Below are 20,046 nucleotides of genomic sequence, written 5' to 3' on the forward strand. Positions count from 1 at the left end.
ATCCATCCATCCATCCATCCATCCATCCATCCATCCATCCATCCATCCATCCATCCATCCATCCATCCATCCATCCATCCATCCATCCATCCATCCATCCATCCATCCATCCATCCATCCATCCATCCATCCATCCATCCATCCATCCATCCATCCATCCATCCATCCATCCATCCATCCATCCATCATCTATCCATCCATCTATTTGTTTCATCTAATATATTTATATTTAATTTTTTCAGATCTATTAACATATTTAAAAAAATGTCTTTGTTATTTTAATATTTTCATTTTTATTTCCATTTTAGTAACTTTAGTAATTACATTTTTAATTTTAGTTTAAGCTTTAGTATTCTTTTTGTGCTTTTGTCATTTTTATAATTTTTTTATTATTTATATTTATCTTTAATTCACTTTTTCTTCCATTTTAGTAGTTATCACTTAAACTTTTTAATTTAGTTTAAGTTTTAGTAATATGTGTTTTGTCATTTTTGTTATTTTTTAAATATGTACATTTATCTTTAATTAATTTGTATTTCAGTTTTAGTAATTTGAGTAAGTTTTAAGTTTAAGTTTTTATATACAACTTGAAAAATCTAAATTAAGGAAAGATTTATTATATAAATGTATTTTATTATATTTACTAGATTAATATATTTGAATCAAAATGTCATCAAATTAGGTAATATCAGGCCTTTTTTTGTAAATCAGATAAAAGTATTTTATTTATTTTTCAAAATGCAGAGATGTGTAATAGATCAGGACTGAAAATCAGCTTTGTCTCAGATGTGAATTTGATGGGAAATATTTGACTTTGGATTTCATACTTGGCAAATCTGAGCCGTTTGAGACCTTGTTGAGTCTCCATTTTCTCTCTGTGTAGTCTTACCGCTGTCTAGGAGAAAACTGAGATTTTTTTTAGACATTGGAAATGAATATTTTGGTCTGAGTGGCAGTGAAAAGGCATGTGAAGACCCACAGTGAGGTCTGGTTTCATGGGAAGGGAAATTAAATCAGAAAGTGCCTTTAACTATCATAACATAATGAGGAAAAAGAACCCAGATTAGCTTCTGATTTACCCTGAAACAGTCATAATACAGGCATTATATACAGACTCTTTATGCTTGTGAAGGAGGTGATGCCCCTGACGGCGAATAATGGCTCTGATTTTTCTCACTTCTGAGCGCTCGATGCTTTTGCTGGAGGGGAGTGAAGATATCAGGCCTCTTTTCATTCAGATCCGTGATGCCTCTAAAATAGCTGGCGGTCAGAACAGCGTGTTAGCATTCGCTTTCCCTGCTGAATCTCTGAATCGGCCATTATCGCAATGTGCCGAGATGATTGCGCAGGTCATTTTCATGGGTGCAGACTCCCATCGCATCTAACAATTACTCCCAGAGAGCTGACATTACAGCTGCAATCCTTTAGTGAGTCGGAAGGGGGGTGAAAATTTCAGCGCCTAAATCAAACGGCAATTCATGAGGGCTGAACTGGAGCTGCTGTAGTCTTTATGGCTGTAATTGTAAATCATAAAGCTGTAATTGATTCTGATGCTTCCTGTCGTTATCGTGCCGTTTCTGTGACAAACATTTGTTAACCACACTCGCACATTTTCTGACGGTAATCTGAGTGTTTACCACGCAAAAGATCCCGCCGTCATGCTAGGATGTGGTAGGTGGTTGCTAGGGAATTGCTATGTCATTCTAAGGTGTTCTAGGTGGTTACCGGGGCTTTGCTTGGTGGTTTTTAGGGTTTCTGGGTAGTTACTAGGATGTTGCTATGTGGTTGCCATGATATGGCTTTGCAGTTGCTTGGGTATTCTTGGTGGTTGCTATGGTGTTGCTATGCAGCTTCTAAGGTGTTCTGGGTGGTTACTAGGGTGTTGCTAGGTGGTTGCTTAGGCATTACTATGTAATTTTTAGGGTAATCTGGATGGTTGCCAGGATGTTGCTATGCAGTTTATAGGGTGTTATGGGTGGTTGCTAGGGAATTGCTATTTCATTTCTATTGTGTTCTAGGTGGTTGCCAAGGCATTTCTAGGGTATTTTGAGTGCTTGCTCTCTGGTTGTCATGATGTTTTTATGCAGTTTATAGAGTGTTCTGCGTGGTTACTAGGGTTAGGGCTGCACAATTAATCGAATTTCTAATCGCGATTACAATTATGGATGCCACAATTACGTAATCGTTCAAAGCGGCAATTAATCGTTCAAAGTCCACTTATGTTATTCTGCACGCTTAAAATGTGTTTTTTTCTTTCTACGTGTTATCTTAAGGGTTTTTTCCCATTATTTTAATTTTAGTTTTAGTATAACATTATAATACCATTCATATTTTTACTTTTTTTATAATTTAAAGAAGAAACCAATCCGATGTATAGTTGACATTTAAGGCTTAAAACTATAGAAAAGCACTAAAGGTTTTTCCGTTAGAGTGTTTTCAGCTCGTTTATTTTCATATAAAATACGGCATGCAGTTGCATCAAACAATGGTATAATCATCATTCAATGTAAATTGTGATAATCGTAATTAATAATCGAAATTACAATTTCAAGGGAATAATCGACAATTATGATTTATGTCATAATCGTGCAGCAGGAGGTTGTGAGTGGTTACTTAGGCATTACTATGTCTGTTACTATATGGGTGGTTGCTAGGGCTTTGCTATGTAATTTCTAAGGTGTTCTGGGTGGTTACCAGGGCATTGCTAGGGTATTTTGGGTGGTTGCTAGGGTGTTACTATGTGGTTGCCAGGATATTGTGCCGTTGCTAGGGTGTCCTGGATGGTTACTAGGGCATTGCTTGGTGGTAGCTTGAGTTTTGTGAGTGGCCTTACTTTGTCATTTTTAGGGTGATCTGAGTGGTTGCCTGGATGTTGCTATGCAGTTGCTAGGGTACTCTATTTAGTTGCTAGGGCTTTGCTATGTCGTTTCTAAGGTGTTCTGAGTGGTCTAGGGCATTTCTAGGTGGTAGCTAGGGTGTTGTGAGTGGTTGCTTTGGGATTACTATTTTTTTAGTGTGATCTGGGTGGTTGCCAGGATGCTGGCATGTGGTTGCTAGGATGTTGCTGTGCAGGAGCTAGGTTATTCTAGGTGGTTGCTAGGGCTTTGCTGTGAATTACTTGTTTTAGCAAACACCAATAATAAAACTAAGTATGGCAAAATTATTCTATAGTTGCTAGGGTGTTCTGGATGGTTACTAGGGCATTGCTTGGTGGTAGCTAGAGTTTTGTGAGTGGCCTTACTTTGTTGCCTGGATGTTGCTATGCAGTTGCTAGGGTACTCTATGTAGTTGCTAGGGCTTTGCTATGTAAGATGTTATGTAAGATCTAAGATGTTCTGAGTGGTCTAGGGCATTTCTAGGTGGTAGCTAGGGTGTTGTGAGTGGTTGCTTTGGGATTACTATTTTTTTAGTGTGATCTGGGTGGTTGCCAGGATGCTGGCATGTGGTTGCTAGGATGTTGCTGTGCAGGAGCTAGGTTATTCTAGGTGGTTGCTAGGGCTTTGCTGTGAATTACTTGTTTTAGCAAACACCAATAATAAAACTAAGTATGGCAAAATTATTCTATATGTATTAAATATTGAGAGGCTTTGTGAACTGGTTTGTGCCAATTGATTATATTCATCTAATATTGACTGTACATTATCTGATTTAATTATGTCTCTCTCTCTCTGTGTTTGTTTATGAGCAGAATCCCGCTGTGCATCAGAGGTCGTGTGCACATCCGTCAGCCAAACCTGAGTCTGCTGTGTCTCCGTATGCTTGCCAGAGACGAACGACATTGAACAACCACAATAAGATCTTTACAGTGAGTACAAACACACATGTGTGATGCTCATCAAACTCCAACATCGTAAAGGACACTGAGATATTATTTTAAAACTAAGATCACAGTGCTCCTGAGTTATTTTAAGCTTTGGCCCACTTGCAGCACAGTATGGACAGAACAGAAGGGGGCCGAACCACACACACACACACACACACACGTCCTCATTAACACGCGCATTAGCTGCTTCAGCTGTACACTGTGAGACCATTGCAAAGGATTATTTGCTTTTAGAAACTGTCCTCTCAGACATAACAAGACTTTTACATGTTTTCAAGAAAATATGAGTTGTGTTTGCTTGTACAAAGTAGTTTCTAGGGCGTTTTAGGTGGTTACCAGGGAATTGCTAGGCGGTTTCCATTGTGTTTTGGGTGCCAGAATGTTGCTAAGGGGTTGCTAGGGTATCCTGAGTGGTCACCAGGGCATTGCTAAGTGGTTTCTACAGTGTTTTTGGTGGCTGCCAGGAAGTTGCTAAGTTGTTACTAGGGTGTTTTAGGTGGTTACCAGGGAATTGCTAGGCGGTTTCCATTGTGTTTTGGGTGCCAGAATGTTGCTAAGGGGTTGCTAGGGTATCCTGAGTGGTCACCAGGGCATTGCTAAGTGGTTTCTACAGTGTTTTTGGTGGCTGCCAGGAAGTTGCTAAGTTGTTACTAGGGTGTTTTAGGTGGTTACCAGGGAATTGCTAGGCGGTTTCTAGGGTGTTTTGGGTGCCAGAATGTTGGTAAGGGGTTGCTAGGGTATTCTGAGTGGTCACCAGGGCATTGCTAAGTGGTTTCTACAGTGTTTTTGGTGGCTGCCAGGAAGTTGCTAAGTTGTTACTAGGGTGTTTTAGGTGGTTACCAGGGAATTGCTAGGCGGTTTCTAGGGTGTTTTGGGTGCCAGAATGTTGCTAAGGGGCTGCTAGGGTATTCTGAGTGGTCACCAGGGCATTGCTAAGTGGTTTCTACAGTGTTTTTGGTGGCTGCCTGGAAGTTGCTAAGTTGTTACTAGGGTGTTTTAGGTGGTTACCAGGGAATTGCTAGGCGGTTTCTAGGGTGTTTTGGGTGCCAGAATGTTGGTAAGGGGTTGCTAGGGTATTCTGAGTGGTCACCAGGGCATTGCTAAGTGGTTTCTACAGTGTTTTTGGTGGCTGCCAGGAAGTTGCTAAGTTGTTACTAGGGTGTTTTAGGTGGTTACCAGGGAATTGCTAGGCGGTTTCTAGGGTGTTTTGGGTGCCAGAATGTTGGTAAGGGGTTGCTAGGGTATTCTGAGTGGTCACCAGGGCATTGCTAAGTGGTTTCTACAGTGTTTTTGGTGGCTGCCAGGAAGTTGCTAAGTTGTTACTAGGGTGTTTTAGGTGGTTACCAGGGAATTGCTAGGCGGTTTCTAGGGTGTTTTGGGTGCCAGAATGTTGCTAAGGGGCTGCTAGGGTATCCTGAGTGGTCACCAGGGCATTGCTAAGTGGTTTCTACAGTGTTTTTGGTGGCTGCCTGGAAGTTGCTAAGTTGTTACTAGGGTGTTTTAGGTGGTTACCAGGGAATTGCTAGGCGGTTTCTAGGGTGTTTTGGGTGCCAGAATGTTGCTAAGGGGCTGCTAGGGTATCCTGAGTGGTCACCAGGGCATTGCTAAGTGGTTTCTACAGTGTTTTTGGTGGCTGCCTGGAAGTTGCTAAGTTGTTACTAGGGTGTTTTAGGTGGTTACCAGGGAATTGCTAGGCGGTTTCTAGGGTGTTTTGGGTGCCAGAATGTTGGTAAGGGGTTGCTAGGGTATTCTGAGTGGTCACCAGGGCATTGCTAAGTGGTTTCTACAGTGTTTTTGGTGGCTGCCAGGAAGTTGCTAAGTTGTTACTAGGGTGTTTTAGGTGGTTACCAGGGAATTGCTAGGCGGTTTCTAGGGTGTTTTGGGTGCCAGAATGTTGGTAAGGGGTTGCTAGGGTATTCTGAGTGGTCACCAGGGCATTGCTAAGTGGTTTCTACAGTGTTTTTGGTGGCTGCCAGGAAGTTGCTAAGTTGTTACTAGGGTGTTTTAGGTGGTTACCAGGGAATTGCTAGGCGGTTTCTAGGGTGTTTTGGGTGCCAGAATGTTGGTAAGGGGTTGCTAGGGTATTCTGAGTGGTCACCAGGGCATTGCTAAGTGGTTTCTACAGTGTTTTTGGTGGCTGCCAGGAAGTTGCTAAGTTGTTACTAGGGTGTTTTAGGTGGTTACCAGGGAATTGCTAGGCGGTTTCTAGGGTGTTTTGGGTGCCAGAATGTTGGTAAGGGGTTGCTAGGGTATTCTGAGTGGTCACCAGGGCATTGCTAAGTGGTTTCTACAGTGTTTTTGGTGGCTGCCAGGAAGTTGCTAAGTTGTTACTAGGGTGTTTTAGGTGGTTACCAGGGAATTGCTAGGCGGTTTCTAGGGTGTTTTGGGTGCCAGAATGTTGGTAAGGGGTTGCTAGGGTATTCTGAGTGGTCACCAGGGCATTGCTAAGTGGTTTCTACAGTGTTTTTGGTGGCTGCCAGGAAGTTGCTAAGTTGTTACTAGGGTGTTTTAGGTGGTTACCAGGGAATTGCTAGGCGGTTTCTATGGTGTTTTGGGTGCCAGAATGTTGGTAAGGGGTTGCTAGGGTATTCTGAGTGGTCACCAGGGCATTGCTAAGTGGTTTCTACAGTGTTTTTGGTGGCTGCCAGGAAGTTGCTAAGTTGTTACTAGGGTGTTTTAGGTGGTTACCAGGGAATTGCTAGGCGGTTTCTAGGGTGTTTTGGGTGCCAGAATGTTGGTAAGGGGTTGCTAGGGTATTCTGAGTGGTCACCAGGGCATTGCTAAGTGGTTTCTACAGTGTTTTTGGTGGCTGCCAGGAAGTTGCTAAGTTGTTACTAGGGTGTTTTAGGTGGTTACCAGGGAATTGCTAGGCGGTTTCTAGGGTGTTTTGGGTGCCAGAATGTTGCTAAGGGGCTGCTAGGGTATTCTGAGTGGTCACCAGGGCATTGCTAAGTGGTTTCTACAGTGTTGTTGGTGGCTGCCTGGAAGTTGCTAAGTTGTTACTAGGGTGTTTTAGGTGGTTACCAGGGAATTGCTAGCAAATTGCAAACAAAGATGCTAAAATATAGCACAGATGAGTTTCTGTACTACTTATTGTGAGATTGATTTCTTTTTTATTTGCTATTAATATTCTCCACACTGTATCCTTATGTGTTTAGTCAGCTATGTATAGGCCTATGTAAAATATGGGACAAATCACGTACCGTATTAATTAGATACGGGACTCATAATTTTAGCTCTAAATATGGGATGGCAACCCTATACTAGGGTGTTGCTAAATGGTTACTTGGATGTTCTGGGTGGTTACCAAGGCATTGCTAGGTGGTTTCCAGGGTGTTGTGGGTGCCAGGGTGTTGCTAAGCGGTTGCTAGAGTGTTCTAAATGGTTACCAGGGTGTTGCTAAGTGGTTTATCTTATCTTTAATACATTTTTCTTTCACAATCTATGAATTTAGTCTCAGATGGCAAAATTGTAGTGTGTGTTTCTGGCATTACTCATGGACATAGAGGTGAAAAATAGGAAAGATTTAGTCTAGTCAAATGAAGATAAACACATGCAGATGTTTTTATTTTTTCACAAGATGTGGAAACTCAGGCGTAACCGCCAGACGGCCTTTGTTTTGTCTTGTGATTTGTGCTTTGAAGGTTACAGGCCTGTTATCAGTTGTCGAGCAAAACTTCAGTCATGTTCTGCTTTAAATATTTATTTGATGCTCGAACATAAACACCTTGAGCTTCTGTGAAGAAAATGACAAGCAACTCTTGAGACGCTGCCAGAACTGCTAAACTTTCTGTGTGTGTTCAGTGCCAGAATTAGACTGACAAACGCTGGAGGTTTAAGAGCTTTTGGATGCACGAGGCGTCGCTCGCTGATTATTACAGCTGATGTGTTGTGGTGCTTTGAACATTAATCCAGAGAAAAACAGTGTAAGAATATGCTTTGTTTCAGATTTGACATTTGCGGAGACTCGTATTTTGCGATCAGCAACGTTAATAAATCAATTATGATGAAAGAGAAAAACACCAAAGACTGACAGGGCGAGGTGAACCGTAACCGAGAGCACAGATTAAAATCTCTTCTGTATTTCACTGGCAAATATGATATTTTAATGAAAAACGGAGACTTGATTGTCTATTGCCAGGAGAGAAAAACACCTGCAATGCAAACACATTATTGAGAATAATGATTGAGCTGAAGGACAGCAGGTTGAGATGAGAGGAGCTCAGGGTGTTTGTGAGAGATATAATCTGTTTTGTTTAGGCTACAGATATCATATGTGTGCATTTTAGTCCTTAGATATTTCTATATTATCTAAATGCTGCATCAAATTTTCTACCTTCAGCGTGTTTTATTGAGGCGGTTGAGCATTTGTTGACATGCATCGTGCATATAAATGCATTGGGGATTTTTTCCCCTATCACAATAGAACACAATTTGAGCAGTCATCACTAAATTAGATATCATTTGAAAGCTTAAACACTCAAAATTCATCCTGTGAATATCGTTTTGAAACCAGACATAGCGATACCATGGAAATGGAAAACTAGTACAAGGGTCATGCACACCTGACAATAATGCATAGGTGCGTAGGATCAAAAAAGACAATCTTGTAGAAAAAAGAAGAATGAGGATCCCGCACACTACAGCTTGCATATAAAAATATGTCTTTATTATCTACAACTGCAAAGTTTGTGAAAGGAAAATGCATATTTGCTGTTTTTGGTAGAGCATCTAAACAAAAACTCTCAGGAACCTCGATTTTTTTAGTGACGTCAACTTCAAATTTGGAACATTTTGAGAATAAAACATTTTTGTACAGTGCATTTATTTACAGTAAACTTAAACTTATATAACGTTTTTTTACATTTCCATTTTTTGAAATGCTTTCACTTGTCTTCTTTAAAAATAGACCAGGCTTAGGTTTGTTTTCCAAAGCGTTCGGATAGTGCATTTTAACATCTGTGTTCAAAAAGAAGTAATATTGTGACAGAAATGTATAAATTAAAGGGAATATTAAAATAAGTATAAATAAAAAATTAAGGAAAATGCATTACAAAATTCAGTGAGTTTGGGTGTCACCCGGTGGCTGTTTTTGGTATAGCACCTAAACAAAATATCAATTGTTGTAATATCAGCTTACATTTAGGAACATAACTAGATATATCACTTTGATTTTATTGCAATTTTAGGTTCTTAAATGTGACCCTGGATCACAAAACCAGTCATAAAGGTCAATTTTTTCAGCTGAAAGCTGAATAAATAATATTTCCGTTGATGTATGGTTTGTTAGGATCTGACAATATTTGGCTGAGATACAACTACAGGTACATCTAAAAAAATTGAATATCATGAAAAAGTTCAATATTTTTTGTCACTCATTTCAGAAAGTGAAACCCATATATTATATAGATTCATTACACATAGAGTGAAATATTTCAAGCCTTTATTTCTTGAAATTTAGATGATTATGGCTTACAGATAATGAAAACCCAAAATTCAGTGTCTCAGAAAATTAGAACATTGTGAAAAAGTTCAATATTGGAAAGTCATGGTGTCACACCCTAATCAGCTAATTACCTCAAAACACCTGCAAAGGTTTCTTCAGAAAACACAGTGGACCAACACCAGCAGATGACATGGCAGCCCAAATCATCACTGACTGTGGAAACTTCACACTGGACTTCAAGCAACATGGTTTCTGTGCCTCTCCACTCTTCCTCCAGACTCTGGGACCTGGATTTCCAAATGAAATTCAAAATTTACTTTCATGTGAAAAGAGGACTTTGGACCACTGAGCAACTGTACAGTTATTTTTCTCCACAGCCCAGGTAAGATGCTTCTGATGTTGTCTCTGGTTCAGGAGTGGCTTGACACGAGGAATGCAACATTTGTAGCCCATGTCTAGGACTCGTCTGTGCGTAGTGGCTCTTGATGCGCTGACACCAGCCTCAGTCCACTCCTTGTGAAGCTCCCCAAATTCTTCCTGGTGCACCTTTTCCTACCACTCAACTTTCTATGAATATGCTGGATACAGCACTCTGTGAACAACCAGCTTCTTTAGCAATTAACTTTTATGGCTTACCCTCCTTGTGAAGGGTGTCAATGACTATCTTCTGGACAACTGTCAGATCAGCAGTCTTCCCCATGATTGTGTAGCCTACTGACCCAGACTGAGAGACCATTTAAAGGCTCAGGAAACCTTTGCAGGTGTTCTGAGGTAAATAGCTGATTTGGGTGTGACACCATGATTTTCCCATATTGAACTTTTTCACAATATTCAAATTTTCTGAGACACTGAATTTTGGGTTTTCATTATCTGTAAGCTATAATCATCAAAATTTCAAGAAATAAAGGCTTGAAATATTTCACTCTGTGTGTAATGAATCTATATAATATATGGGTTTCACTTTCTGAAATGAGTGACAAAAAATATTGACCTTTTTCATGATTTTCTAATTTTTAAAAATCTGGAATCTGAGGGTGCAAAAAAAAAAAATCTAAATATTGAGAAAATTGCCTTTAAAGTTGTCCAAATGAAGTTCTTAGCAATGCATATTACTAATAAAAAATTAAGTTTTGATGTATTTACGGTAGGAAATTTACTAAATATCTTCATGGAACATGATCCTTACTTAATATCCTAATGATTTTTGGCATAAAAGAGAAATGTATAATTGTGACCCATACAATGTATTGTTGGCTATTGCTACAAATATACAAATATCACTCAACACTGCTTTTGTGCTGCAGGGACACATATATTTAGTAAAATATTTATTTAATACAAAAACAAAAAAACAAAAACGTGCATTTCTTCAAGTAAACGTAAATTTCTGTACCTTTTTTACACTTTCATTTGTTGAAATGCTTTCACTGGAGCAATAATATGTCGGTTGCATTAACTTCTTACACTAGTCTTAAAAAATTAGTCATCTGTTTTTTTTTTTCCCCCTCAAGACTGGTCATAACTTTTTCAATTCAGTTTCAGAAAGATAGATTGCTCTAATTTGTGACAGTTAAGAGGTTCAATTATTGTTTAAAGAACATGTTTTATTTGGTTTGTCCACACTCTGCATAATTGAAATGGAACAGTGTTGTTTTTCATGCCGCTGATGTGAAGTTGGGCGTTTCGGCTGATGGTGAGGCGAGAGTGAGGAGAGATCAGCCTGCAGGTGTCTGGTGTCACGTAACAGGTGTGCAGGTGTCAGAAACACTGCGGCCCGTGAGCGTGATGAATCCACATAAACACATCCAGTGAATGTCCAGTTATTTTTCTCCACAGCCCAGGTAAGATGCTTCTGATGTTGTCTCTGGTTCAGGAGTGGCTTGACACGAGGAATGCAACATTTGTAGCCCATGTCTAGGACTCGTCTGTGCGTAGTGGCTCTTGATGCGCTGACACCAGCCTCAGTCCACTCCTTGTGAAGCTCTCTCAAATTCTTGCTGGTGCACCTTTTCCTACCACACTTTTTCCTTCCACTCAACTTTCTATGAATATGCTTGGATACAGCACTCTGTGAACAACCAGCTTCTTTAGCAATTAACTTTTATGGCTTACCCTCCTTGTGAAGGGTGTCAATGACTATCTTCTGGACAACTGTCAGATCAGCAGTCTTCCCCATGATTGTGTAGCCTACTGACCCAGACTGAGAGACCATTTAAAGGCTCAGGAAACCTTTGCAGGTGTTCTGAGGTAAATAGCTGATTTGGGTGTGACACCATGATTTTCCCATATTGAACTTTTTCACAATATTCAAATTTTCTGAGACACTGAATTTTGGGTTTTCATTATCTGTAAGCTATAATCATCAAAATTTCAAGAAATAAAGGCTTGAAATATTTCACTCTGTGTGTAATGAATCTATATAATATATGGGTTTCACTTTCTGAAATGAGTGACAAAAAATATTGACCTTTTTCATGATTTTCTAATTTTTAAAAATCTGGAATCTGAGGGTGCAAAAAAAAAAAATCTAAATATTGAGAAAATTGCCTTTAAAGTTGTCCAAATGAAGTTCTTAGCAATGCATATTACTAATAAAAAATTAAGTTTTGATGTATTTACGGTAGGAAATTTACTAAATATCTTCATGGAACATGATCCTTACTTAATATCCTAATGATTTTTGGCATAAAAGAGAAATGTATAATTGTGACCCATACAATGTATTGTTGGCTATTGCTACAAATATCCCCCAGCGACTCAACACTGCTTTTGTGCTGCAGGGACACATATATTTAGTAAAATATTTATTTAATACAAAAACAAAAACATAGCACAGTGCATTTCTTCAAGTAAACGTAAATTTCTGTACCTTTTTTACACTTTCATTTGTTGAAATGCTTTCACTGGAGCAATAATATGTCGGTTGCATTAACTTCTTACACTAGTCTTAAAAAATTAGTCATCTGTTTTTTTTTTTCCCCCTCAAGACTGGTCATAACTTTTTCAATTCAGTTTCAGAAAGATAGATTGCTCTAATTTGTGACAGTTAAGAGGTTCAATTATTGTTTAAAGAACATGTTTTATTTGGTTTGTCCACACTCTGCATAATTGAAATGGAACAGTGTTGTTTTTCATGCCGCTGATGTGAAGTTGGGCGTTTCGGCTGATGGTGAGGCGAGAGTGAGGAGAGATCAGCCTGCAGGTGTCTGGTGTCACGTAACAGGTGTGCAGGTGTCAGAAACACTGCGGCCCGTGAGCGTGATGAATCCACATAAACACATCCAGTGAATGTCAATCACACGGCTTTTCCCAGCTCCCCAGAGTCACCGATATCCATCTGACTCCGCACAGCCTTCACCTGGAATTTTGCCTGTTTGTCCAGCATATGTCTTAAGATGGGTTTTAAACATGTTTACAGAGGTAGACGATCTGATAGATATTGGTAGACCACTCCACAACTTAAAAATTAAATGTCCTAAAGAAAATGTAAGCGGGCTTTGCGCATGTAAAGATTGCCAATATGATGCTAGGTTGTTCTGGCAGGATTTTTAACATGTTTTGTTGCAACTTATTAAATAATAATATATATAGTTATTTATTATTATTATTATTATGTTGCAATGTCGAATTTTTGTTATGGTTAAATGGTTGATTTTTTTTTTGCATGTTTATATATTAAATTGTTAAATAATGATGAATATAGTTTATTATTATTTGCTGTTGAATTTTTATATGTTTATGTATATATAATTAATATGTTATGTATTAAATATTATTATGATATACTTTTTTACCACGTTATGTGTTTGCTAAGGTTCTGAATTTATTTTTATGCAATATGCATTGTAAAAACCACTAGTTAAATGAACTGGTTCAACTTAGTATCAAATAGTAAAAATAAAATATTATATTAATAATTATGTTATTATTAATTATATTATTATTTTGTGTAGTAGTAATGATAATAATATATAAAATTATATATGAGTGTCTATAAAATTATAATAGTAATTGTAATAAAAAATTATATAATTGTGCATATATAATATTTTCAACAATATTTAAAATTTGTAATAATAATAATTGTTATAATATAATATATATATTTATATTATATATATATATATATTTTTTGTTATGAGATATTTTTTAAATATTTAATAATTTTGAAATAAAGCTACTGTGTGTCTTTTTTCCTCTCTCTGTCGTTCTGTTTCTTGAATTGTCATCTTAGTTTCTTGAAGACTCTACTTTTCTAGTTTCCATCTCTCCATCTTTACCAGGCCTCCACATCAATCAATAAATCAGTATGTAGCTGCGCGGACAGACACGCTGTGCAAGCGCGCCGCAAAGCGTGTGTGTGAATGAATGCTGGCTGATTTAATGTGCAGGGTGTAAATAGACATGAATGTTTGCTTTCATCTCTTGGCCTCTGGTGCCACAGCTGTGCTGATAGCAGCCTAGGGAAGGACTTTCCTGAAACAATCTCTCTTAACGACACTGAAAGCCAACACACATGGACAGTCATTAAAGCACGGTGTTATCCGATGCAGGATGTGTCTGATGGCTGGTATTTACATCTTGCAGCAGCAGATATGCCGGTCATTGTGTGTGCTGCTGCATGGATTAAAAAGCATCTGGAAAGCCTTTTTGCGGTCTTCCCATTATTTTCAGAGCCGCTCTACAGTTCTGTGCTCATAATTAAAAGTTCCTCTGTGAAATATGTTCATGTTGTGCTGGCTATATAGTAGGTCGGGCGTCTGTCTGTTCTTCATTGATTCAGGAGTGCATTATGGAGTCGTTCAGACATGCATTCTGACATAAATAAAGGATTGGTAGTGAAGTCAACGCTTCAGTCCACTTTCCAAAACTGGAAATAAATTTTCCCTGGAGTCAGGAGAGGTTTACCAGCACATAGCCAGTGTTTTAAGCGTAAAATCTGGTGCATTCTGCAGTTATTTAGGCTTAATTTAGGCTCACTAGGCAGGAGAGACCATCTGTCAGATTGAAGCAACCGGTCACAGTTAGTTTACGTGTCGTTTAGAGGCGAGATTATCTGAAATAGATCATACCATAATAATAGACCAACTTAAGTATTCTTTTCTTTCTTTCTTTCTTTGTAATAATTCACAATATTGCGTTTTTTACTGGGTTTTTCATCTAATAAATGCTGCTGTGGTGAGCAATGATAATTTTTGAACAAATTAATAAAATAATACAAATATAAACTATATATATAGTGTTTGGTCTGAGGTTTAAACTAACCTTCAGATATCCCAGAATATGAGTTTGATTTTAAGTGTCTGCTGGGGGGAAAAAAATCAATGAGTAAAAAATCAACACTTAGCATTGCAGACGTTTGTGTGCTAAACATGTGGGCTTCACCAAACAAATACAGAATATCTTACAGTCTTATTGCAGAGACTCCCACTCATTCATCATACACTCAATACTAATATCATATCACACCATTATAGTAGCAGACAGTGCAGATGTGTGTTCGGAGGTCTTCATTAAAGCTGCAGATCTCGTCTTGAGTTCTCAGTGAGACGTGAGCTCCAGAGTTTCCTTCGGCACAGCAGGAGCTCAAACACACACACACACACACACACACACACACACACACACACACACAGCACAGCAGGAGCTCAAACACACACACACACACACACACACACACACACACACACACACACAGCACAGCAGGAGCTCAAACACACACACACACACACACACACACACACACACACACACACACAGCACAGCAGGAGCTCAAACACACACACACACAGCACAGCAGGAGCTCAAACACACACACGCACACCCGCACACACACACACACACACACACAGCACAGCAGGAGCTCAAACACACACACGCACACCCGCACACACACACACACACACACACAGCACAGCAGGAGCTCAAACACAAACACACACACACACACACACACACACACACACACACACTCTCTCTCACACATACACACTCACACACACTCGCACGCACGCATGCACGCACGCACGCACACACACACACACACACTCTTACAGCACAGCAGGACTTGATTCCGTGACCCTCGGCATTACTGGCCCACTGTTCTCATTAACCAGTACTGTGTGTGTGTGTGTGTGTGTGCGTGTGAGTGTGTATGTGTGTGTGTAAGTGAGAGTGTGTGTGTGCATGCGTGTGTGTGTGTGTGTGAGTGTGTATGTGTGTGTGTGTAAGAGAGAGTGTGTGTGTGTGCCGTGTCAAGGGTGTCGTGTATGTCACGGTCGGGAGGGTTTTTAAATATGTCTGGGCACAGTCATGTCATGAAAACAAAGCGGGTGCATGTATTGATTCACACCGGCTCGTTGTACATACTAAATGTGAGCTGTTATTCTACTGACAAACCTCGGCACTCGAGGGGGCGATAGAGTTTCCTTCAGGCTGCTGTAGTTAGAAACGCATGCACACGTCCAGCTAATAAAAATATGTTCTGAGCGCGTTTAGGTAGCGTTACCATAAAGTTAAAAAAAAACTTTATTTCTGAATGTTCTCTGAACTTGCGAATTGTTTAGTGTTTTAAATGTTTAAAAAGTGTTTTTTTCTTGGTTATGCACACTGAGGTTTTGTTTAAAAAAAAAATCTTACTCCAAACTTCAGCTTTGCCATCACAGGAATACATAAATAAATAAACAAAATTAAAATAGAAAACATTTATTTCAGGTTTTGTAATATGGTATTATTACTGTACTTTTGAGCAGATTAATGCAATTTATATTTATATATGTATATATATATATAAAAATATAAATTAGTTACTCTATATAGAAGCTGTAAATGTTTCATAATCTTCATTGTTGTATATATATATAATTGTTGTGAAATTACTTTTTCATCAATTGCAACTTTTTAAAAATAAGTTACATGAAGTTCAGCTAGATGTTTTTTTTTTTTTTAGGTCGGTTTAATGTTGAAATCACTTGTGCAACCGAGTTAATTATACCTAAAAATGTAAGGTTTTAAGCTGAAATAGGTGATTTTTTAAATGCTGGTTGGTTTAATCTGTAAAAAAGAGGAATTTTGTGAGTGCATTAAAGAAATGGATGAACGAAGGCAGTGTCACACCGTTGCTCATCTCTGTTTTAATACAGTGTCTGATGTTGTAGCGTGTGAACACGTGCACTCACACACGCGGCCCTCAGGGAAACGCTTGTGAACAAGTGGAAAATGACAGGTTCCTCTCCACTGATCACAGAGCCCCGGGTCGCTGTGAGGTCATCTGAAAACGTCCTGGCACAGGAGCACAGCATGATGGGAGGAATACAGAGGAAAGAGTGCCAGCACACGCTCTGATTGCCGTCTGCCGCCGGCACGGGTCACTGCGCAGCCTGTGTAAACCTGCACCTGACTTACTTTCTCTTTTTCAGAAAACTGAAGTCATTGCATTTGGAAACAAAGATGAAGTCCTCAAGGTGAATGCATACCTTGACTCTAGGGGTCTGACAACTAAAAGTCAAGTCGAGAATCTTAGTCTCAGTAGTCATGTCAAAGCTGAAACTAAATCAGCATCATCTCAAAAACATTGCAAGAATGAGATGTTTTGTTTCCAGTCAAGACTTGGAGAAACTTGTTCATGCCTTTATCACCAGCAGGGTGGACTATTGTAATGGTCTCCTCACCGGCCTTCCCAAGAAGACCATTAGACAGCTGCAGCTCATCCAGAACGCTGCTGCCAGAATTCTGACTAGAACCAGAAAATCTGAGCATATTACACCAGTCCTCAGGTCCTTACACTGGCTTCCAGTTATATTTAGGATTGATTTTAAAGTACTTTTACTCGTTTATAAATCACTCAATGGCCTAGGACCTAAATATATAGCAGATATGCTCACTGAATATAAACCTAACAGACTACTCAGATCATTAGGATCGAGTCAGTTAGAAATACCGAGGGTTCACACAAAACAAGGGGAGTCTGCTTTTAGTTATTATGCCGCCCGCAGTTGGAATCAGCTTCCAGAAGAGATCAGATGTGCTAAAACATTAGTCACATTTAAATCTAGACTCAAAACTCATCTGTTTAGCTGTGCATTTATTGAATGAGAACTGTGCGATGTCTGAACTGATTGCAAACGATTACTGATTGTCTTTTATGTATTGCACTGTATTTTATGTATAATCATTTTCTATTTTTAACTGTCTTAAATTCATTTTAAATGAATTTTAAATCATTTTTTAAAGTTTTTAAATTCCTTGTTTTATTTTTGTGATTATTTTTCATGATTACTTGACTTCCTTTTATGTAAAGCACTTTGAATTACCATTGTGTATGAAATGTGCTGTATAAATAAACTTGCCTTGTTTTCCTCACTCCTGCTGCCTTTTATTTGACCTTTTTACATTTTCATATTTTCATATTTTCGGTGTTTTTCACACTTCATCTCCACCTGTCTGCCCACCTGTCATTCTTTACCATCTCTGTGCCTATATATATATATATATATATATATATATATACAATTTATATATATCAGGGTTATTTTAGTGTCATTGAGATATTTTTAATTAGTTTTTATAATATTTTCGGCTATCATTTTAATTTTAGTTAAAGTTTTATTATTTTTTTACTTATATGTCTATATAGTTTTCATTTTAGTTTTAGTTAGTTCAGTAAATTTAGCTTGGGAAACTACAAAATTTTTTAAACTCAAAATATTGCATCATTTTAAGAATGAGTGACAAAAGCAGTGTTTTATTTGGTGCTTTTGTGAGTTTTTCAGCTCCTGTCGGATTTCACCCTAAAAGCAAAATCAGTAAATTATATTGTTATAAAGATTTATGTCATGACTATTAAGCACATTTTGTCCTAAAATTCTCATTAAAACAATATATTATTAAAATTGTAATTTATCAAAATATTTGATGAAATGTGTTTTATGATCATTTAAATTTAAAAAATGTCAATAGTTTAGTTAGTTTTTCTAATATTTCAGTTTTTTAATTTAATAAAAAAAAAATTCTATTTGTTTTTTTATTTTATTCGTTTTTTATTTTATTTGTCTAATCTTTTTTTTTTAAACATAAGTCTATCTAATTTTAATTCATTTTAATTTTAATTAGTTCAGTTAATTTTGCTTTGCCAAATCACTGAAATAAAATTAAATTGAAATTAAAATCGAATTAAAAATATTTTACTATATTTCAGTTAAAGTTTATTTTATTTCAAGTAGCAAAAATAATGTTATGGTGTTAACTTTAGTTATGTGTGTGTGTGTGTAAATTTTTTATATATTTTATGCTTTATAATTGAATCGAATTGGTTACTTTATTCAAGCTCTATAAACATATATTCAGACAGAATATATCTGCTTTTTGGGTCTCTATATAATATTTTAAGCTTATTTTAAGACCATTATGATTTTGTTTTCTTTTGATTTTGTGGTTAAATGACCCTCTAACTCTAGCTCTTTCTATTCTATTTTATATATAAAATATATATACAGTATATATATAGCAGCTTTCTATTTTTTCTGTTCTATCTACTTTGTTTTTCTTTGTTTGTGTGTGTGTGTATATATATATATATATACCTTGCTACGTGTACTGCGTTAGGCTAACCGAGACTTATATAGTGATATTGCTCTATAAACATATATTCAGACAGAATATATCTGCTTTTTGGGTCTCTACATAATATTTTAAGCTTATTTTAAGACCATTATGATTTTGTTTTCTTTTGATTTTGTGGTTAAATGACCCTCTAACTCTAGCTCTTTCTATTCTATTTTATATATAAAATATATATACAGTATATATATAGCAGCTTTCTATTTTTTCTGTTCTATCTACTTTGTTTTTCTTTGTTTGTGTGTGTGTATATATATATATATATATATATATATACCTTGCTACGTGTACTGCGTTAGGCTAACCGAGACTTATATAGTGATATTGTTAGCGTCTGCTAAATGACTAAATGTAATGTAAATGTATTTCGGACATGTTTTCATGAGATTCAGCCACATTTATTTGAAGACCCTGCAGTATTTCAGCAGAGACGTGTGTCTGTTTGTTTGACAGCTGAAGTCTGGAAAACACAAGGAAGAACTTGTAATATTATGCCGTTTTAAAAATTAAACTCAATTAGCTTTTAATAACTGAGTGACTGTTCTTCACACATCATCTCCGTCTGTCTGCCGCTGTAGGATGCGTTGGAGGTCCTGGCGGAGAACCTGGAGTTCTCTGGGAATCAGGGGCCGAGCCTGGCGTTCCGGAGGGCCGCGTCCGTGCTCAAGAGCCTCCCCGCTGCCCTGCGACGCCTGGAGGAGACGCAGCTCCTGCCCTGCCTGGGAGAACATAGCAGGGCCATCATAGAGGTGCGGTACGAGCCCGAGGGTCCGCTGAGACCTCTCTCTGTCTCTCTCATCTCACACTACACACATCAGCAGTCAGCTGACCTCTGAGCCGAGCTCTGCTCTTCTCCTGCTGAGGCTCGGATACACTTTCACAGAGCTGCTGATTGGTTTCCTGAGGGTGAAAGCAGCAAGACATGGTCTGGAAAGAGAAGAGCCCAACATTTCGCAAAAAAGAAGAAGTTGAGTAGGAGATAAAACGGTGAAACTCAAACCTGTTGAGAATGTGTCCGGGTCACATTTCACTCTAAAAGCAAAATCAAGACATTATACACTGCAAACAATGCTTTTCTTACTTAGATTTGTTTGTCTTGTTTCCAGCCAAAATATCTTAAAATTCTTAAATCAAGAAGGATTTTCTAGACAAGTAAAAA

The 20,046-nt window shown here is 38.0% G+C and overlaps 1 protein-coding gene across 1 annotated transcript in view; it reads left to right on the forward strand.

The window, feature by feature from the left end:
- Positions 1-20,046, forward strand: part of LOC107562388 (DNA nucleotidylexotransferase-like) — an 81,895-nt gene that overhangs the window by 16,439 nt on the left and 45,410 nt on the right. The window contains exons 3-4 of the mRNA XM_016247016.1: positions 3,689-3,805; positions 19,466-19,636. Coding sequence (XP_016102502.1) covers positions 3,689-3,805; positions 19,466-19,636 — 288 coding nt within the window. The remainder of the gene's footprint in view (positions 1-3,688; positions 3,806-19,465; positions 19,637-20,046) is intronic.

Source organism: Sinocyclocheilus grahami, unplaced genomic scaffold (genome assembly GCF_001515645.1).
Source record: "Sinocyclocheilus grahami isolate Dianchi unplaced genomic scaffold, SAMN03320097.WGS_v1.1 scaffold821.1, whole genome shotgun sequence".
NCBI lineage: Eukaryota > Metazoa > Chordata > Actinopteri > Cypriniformes > Cyprinidae > Sinocyclocheilus > Sinocyclocheilus grahami.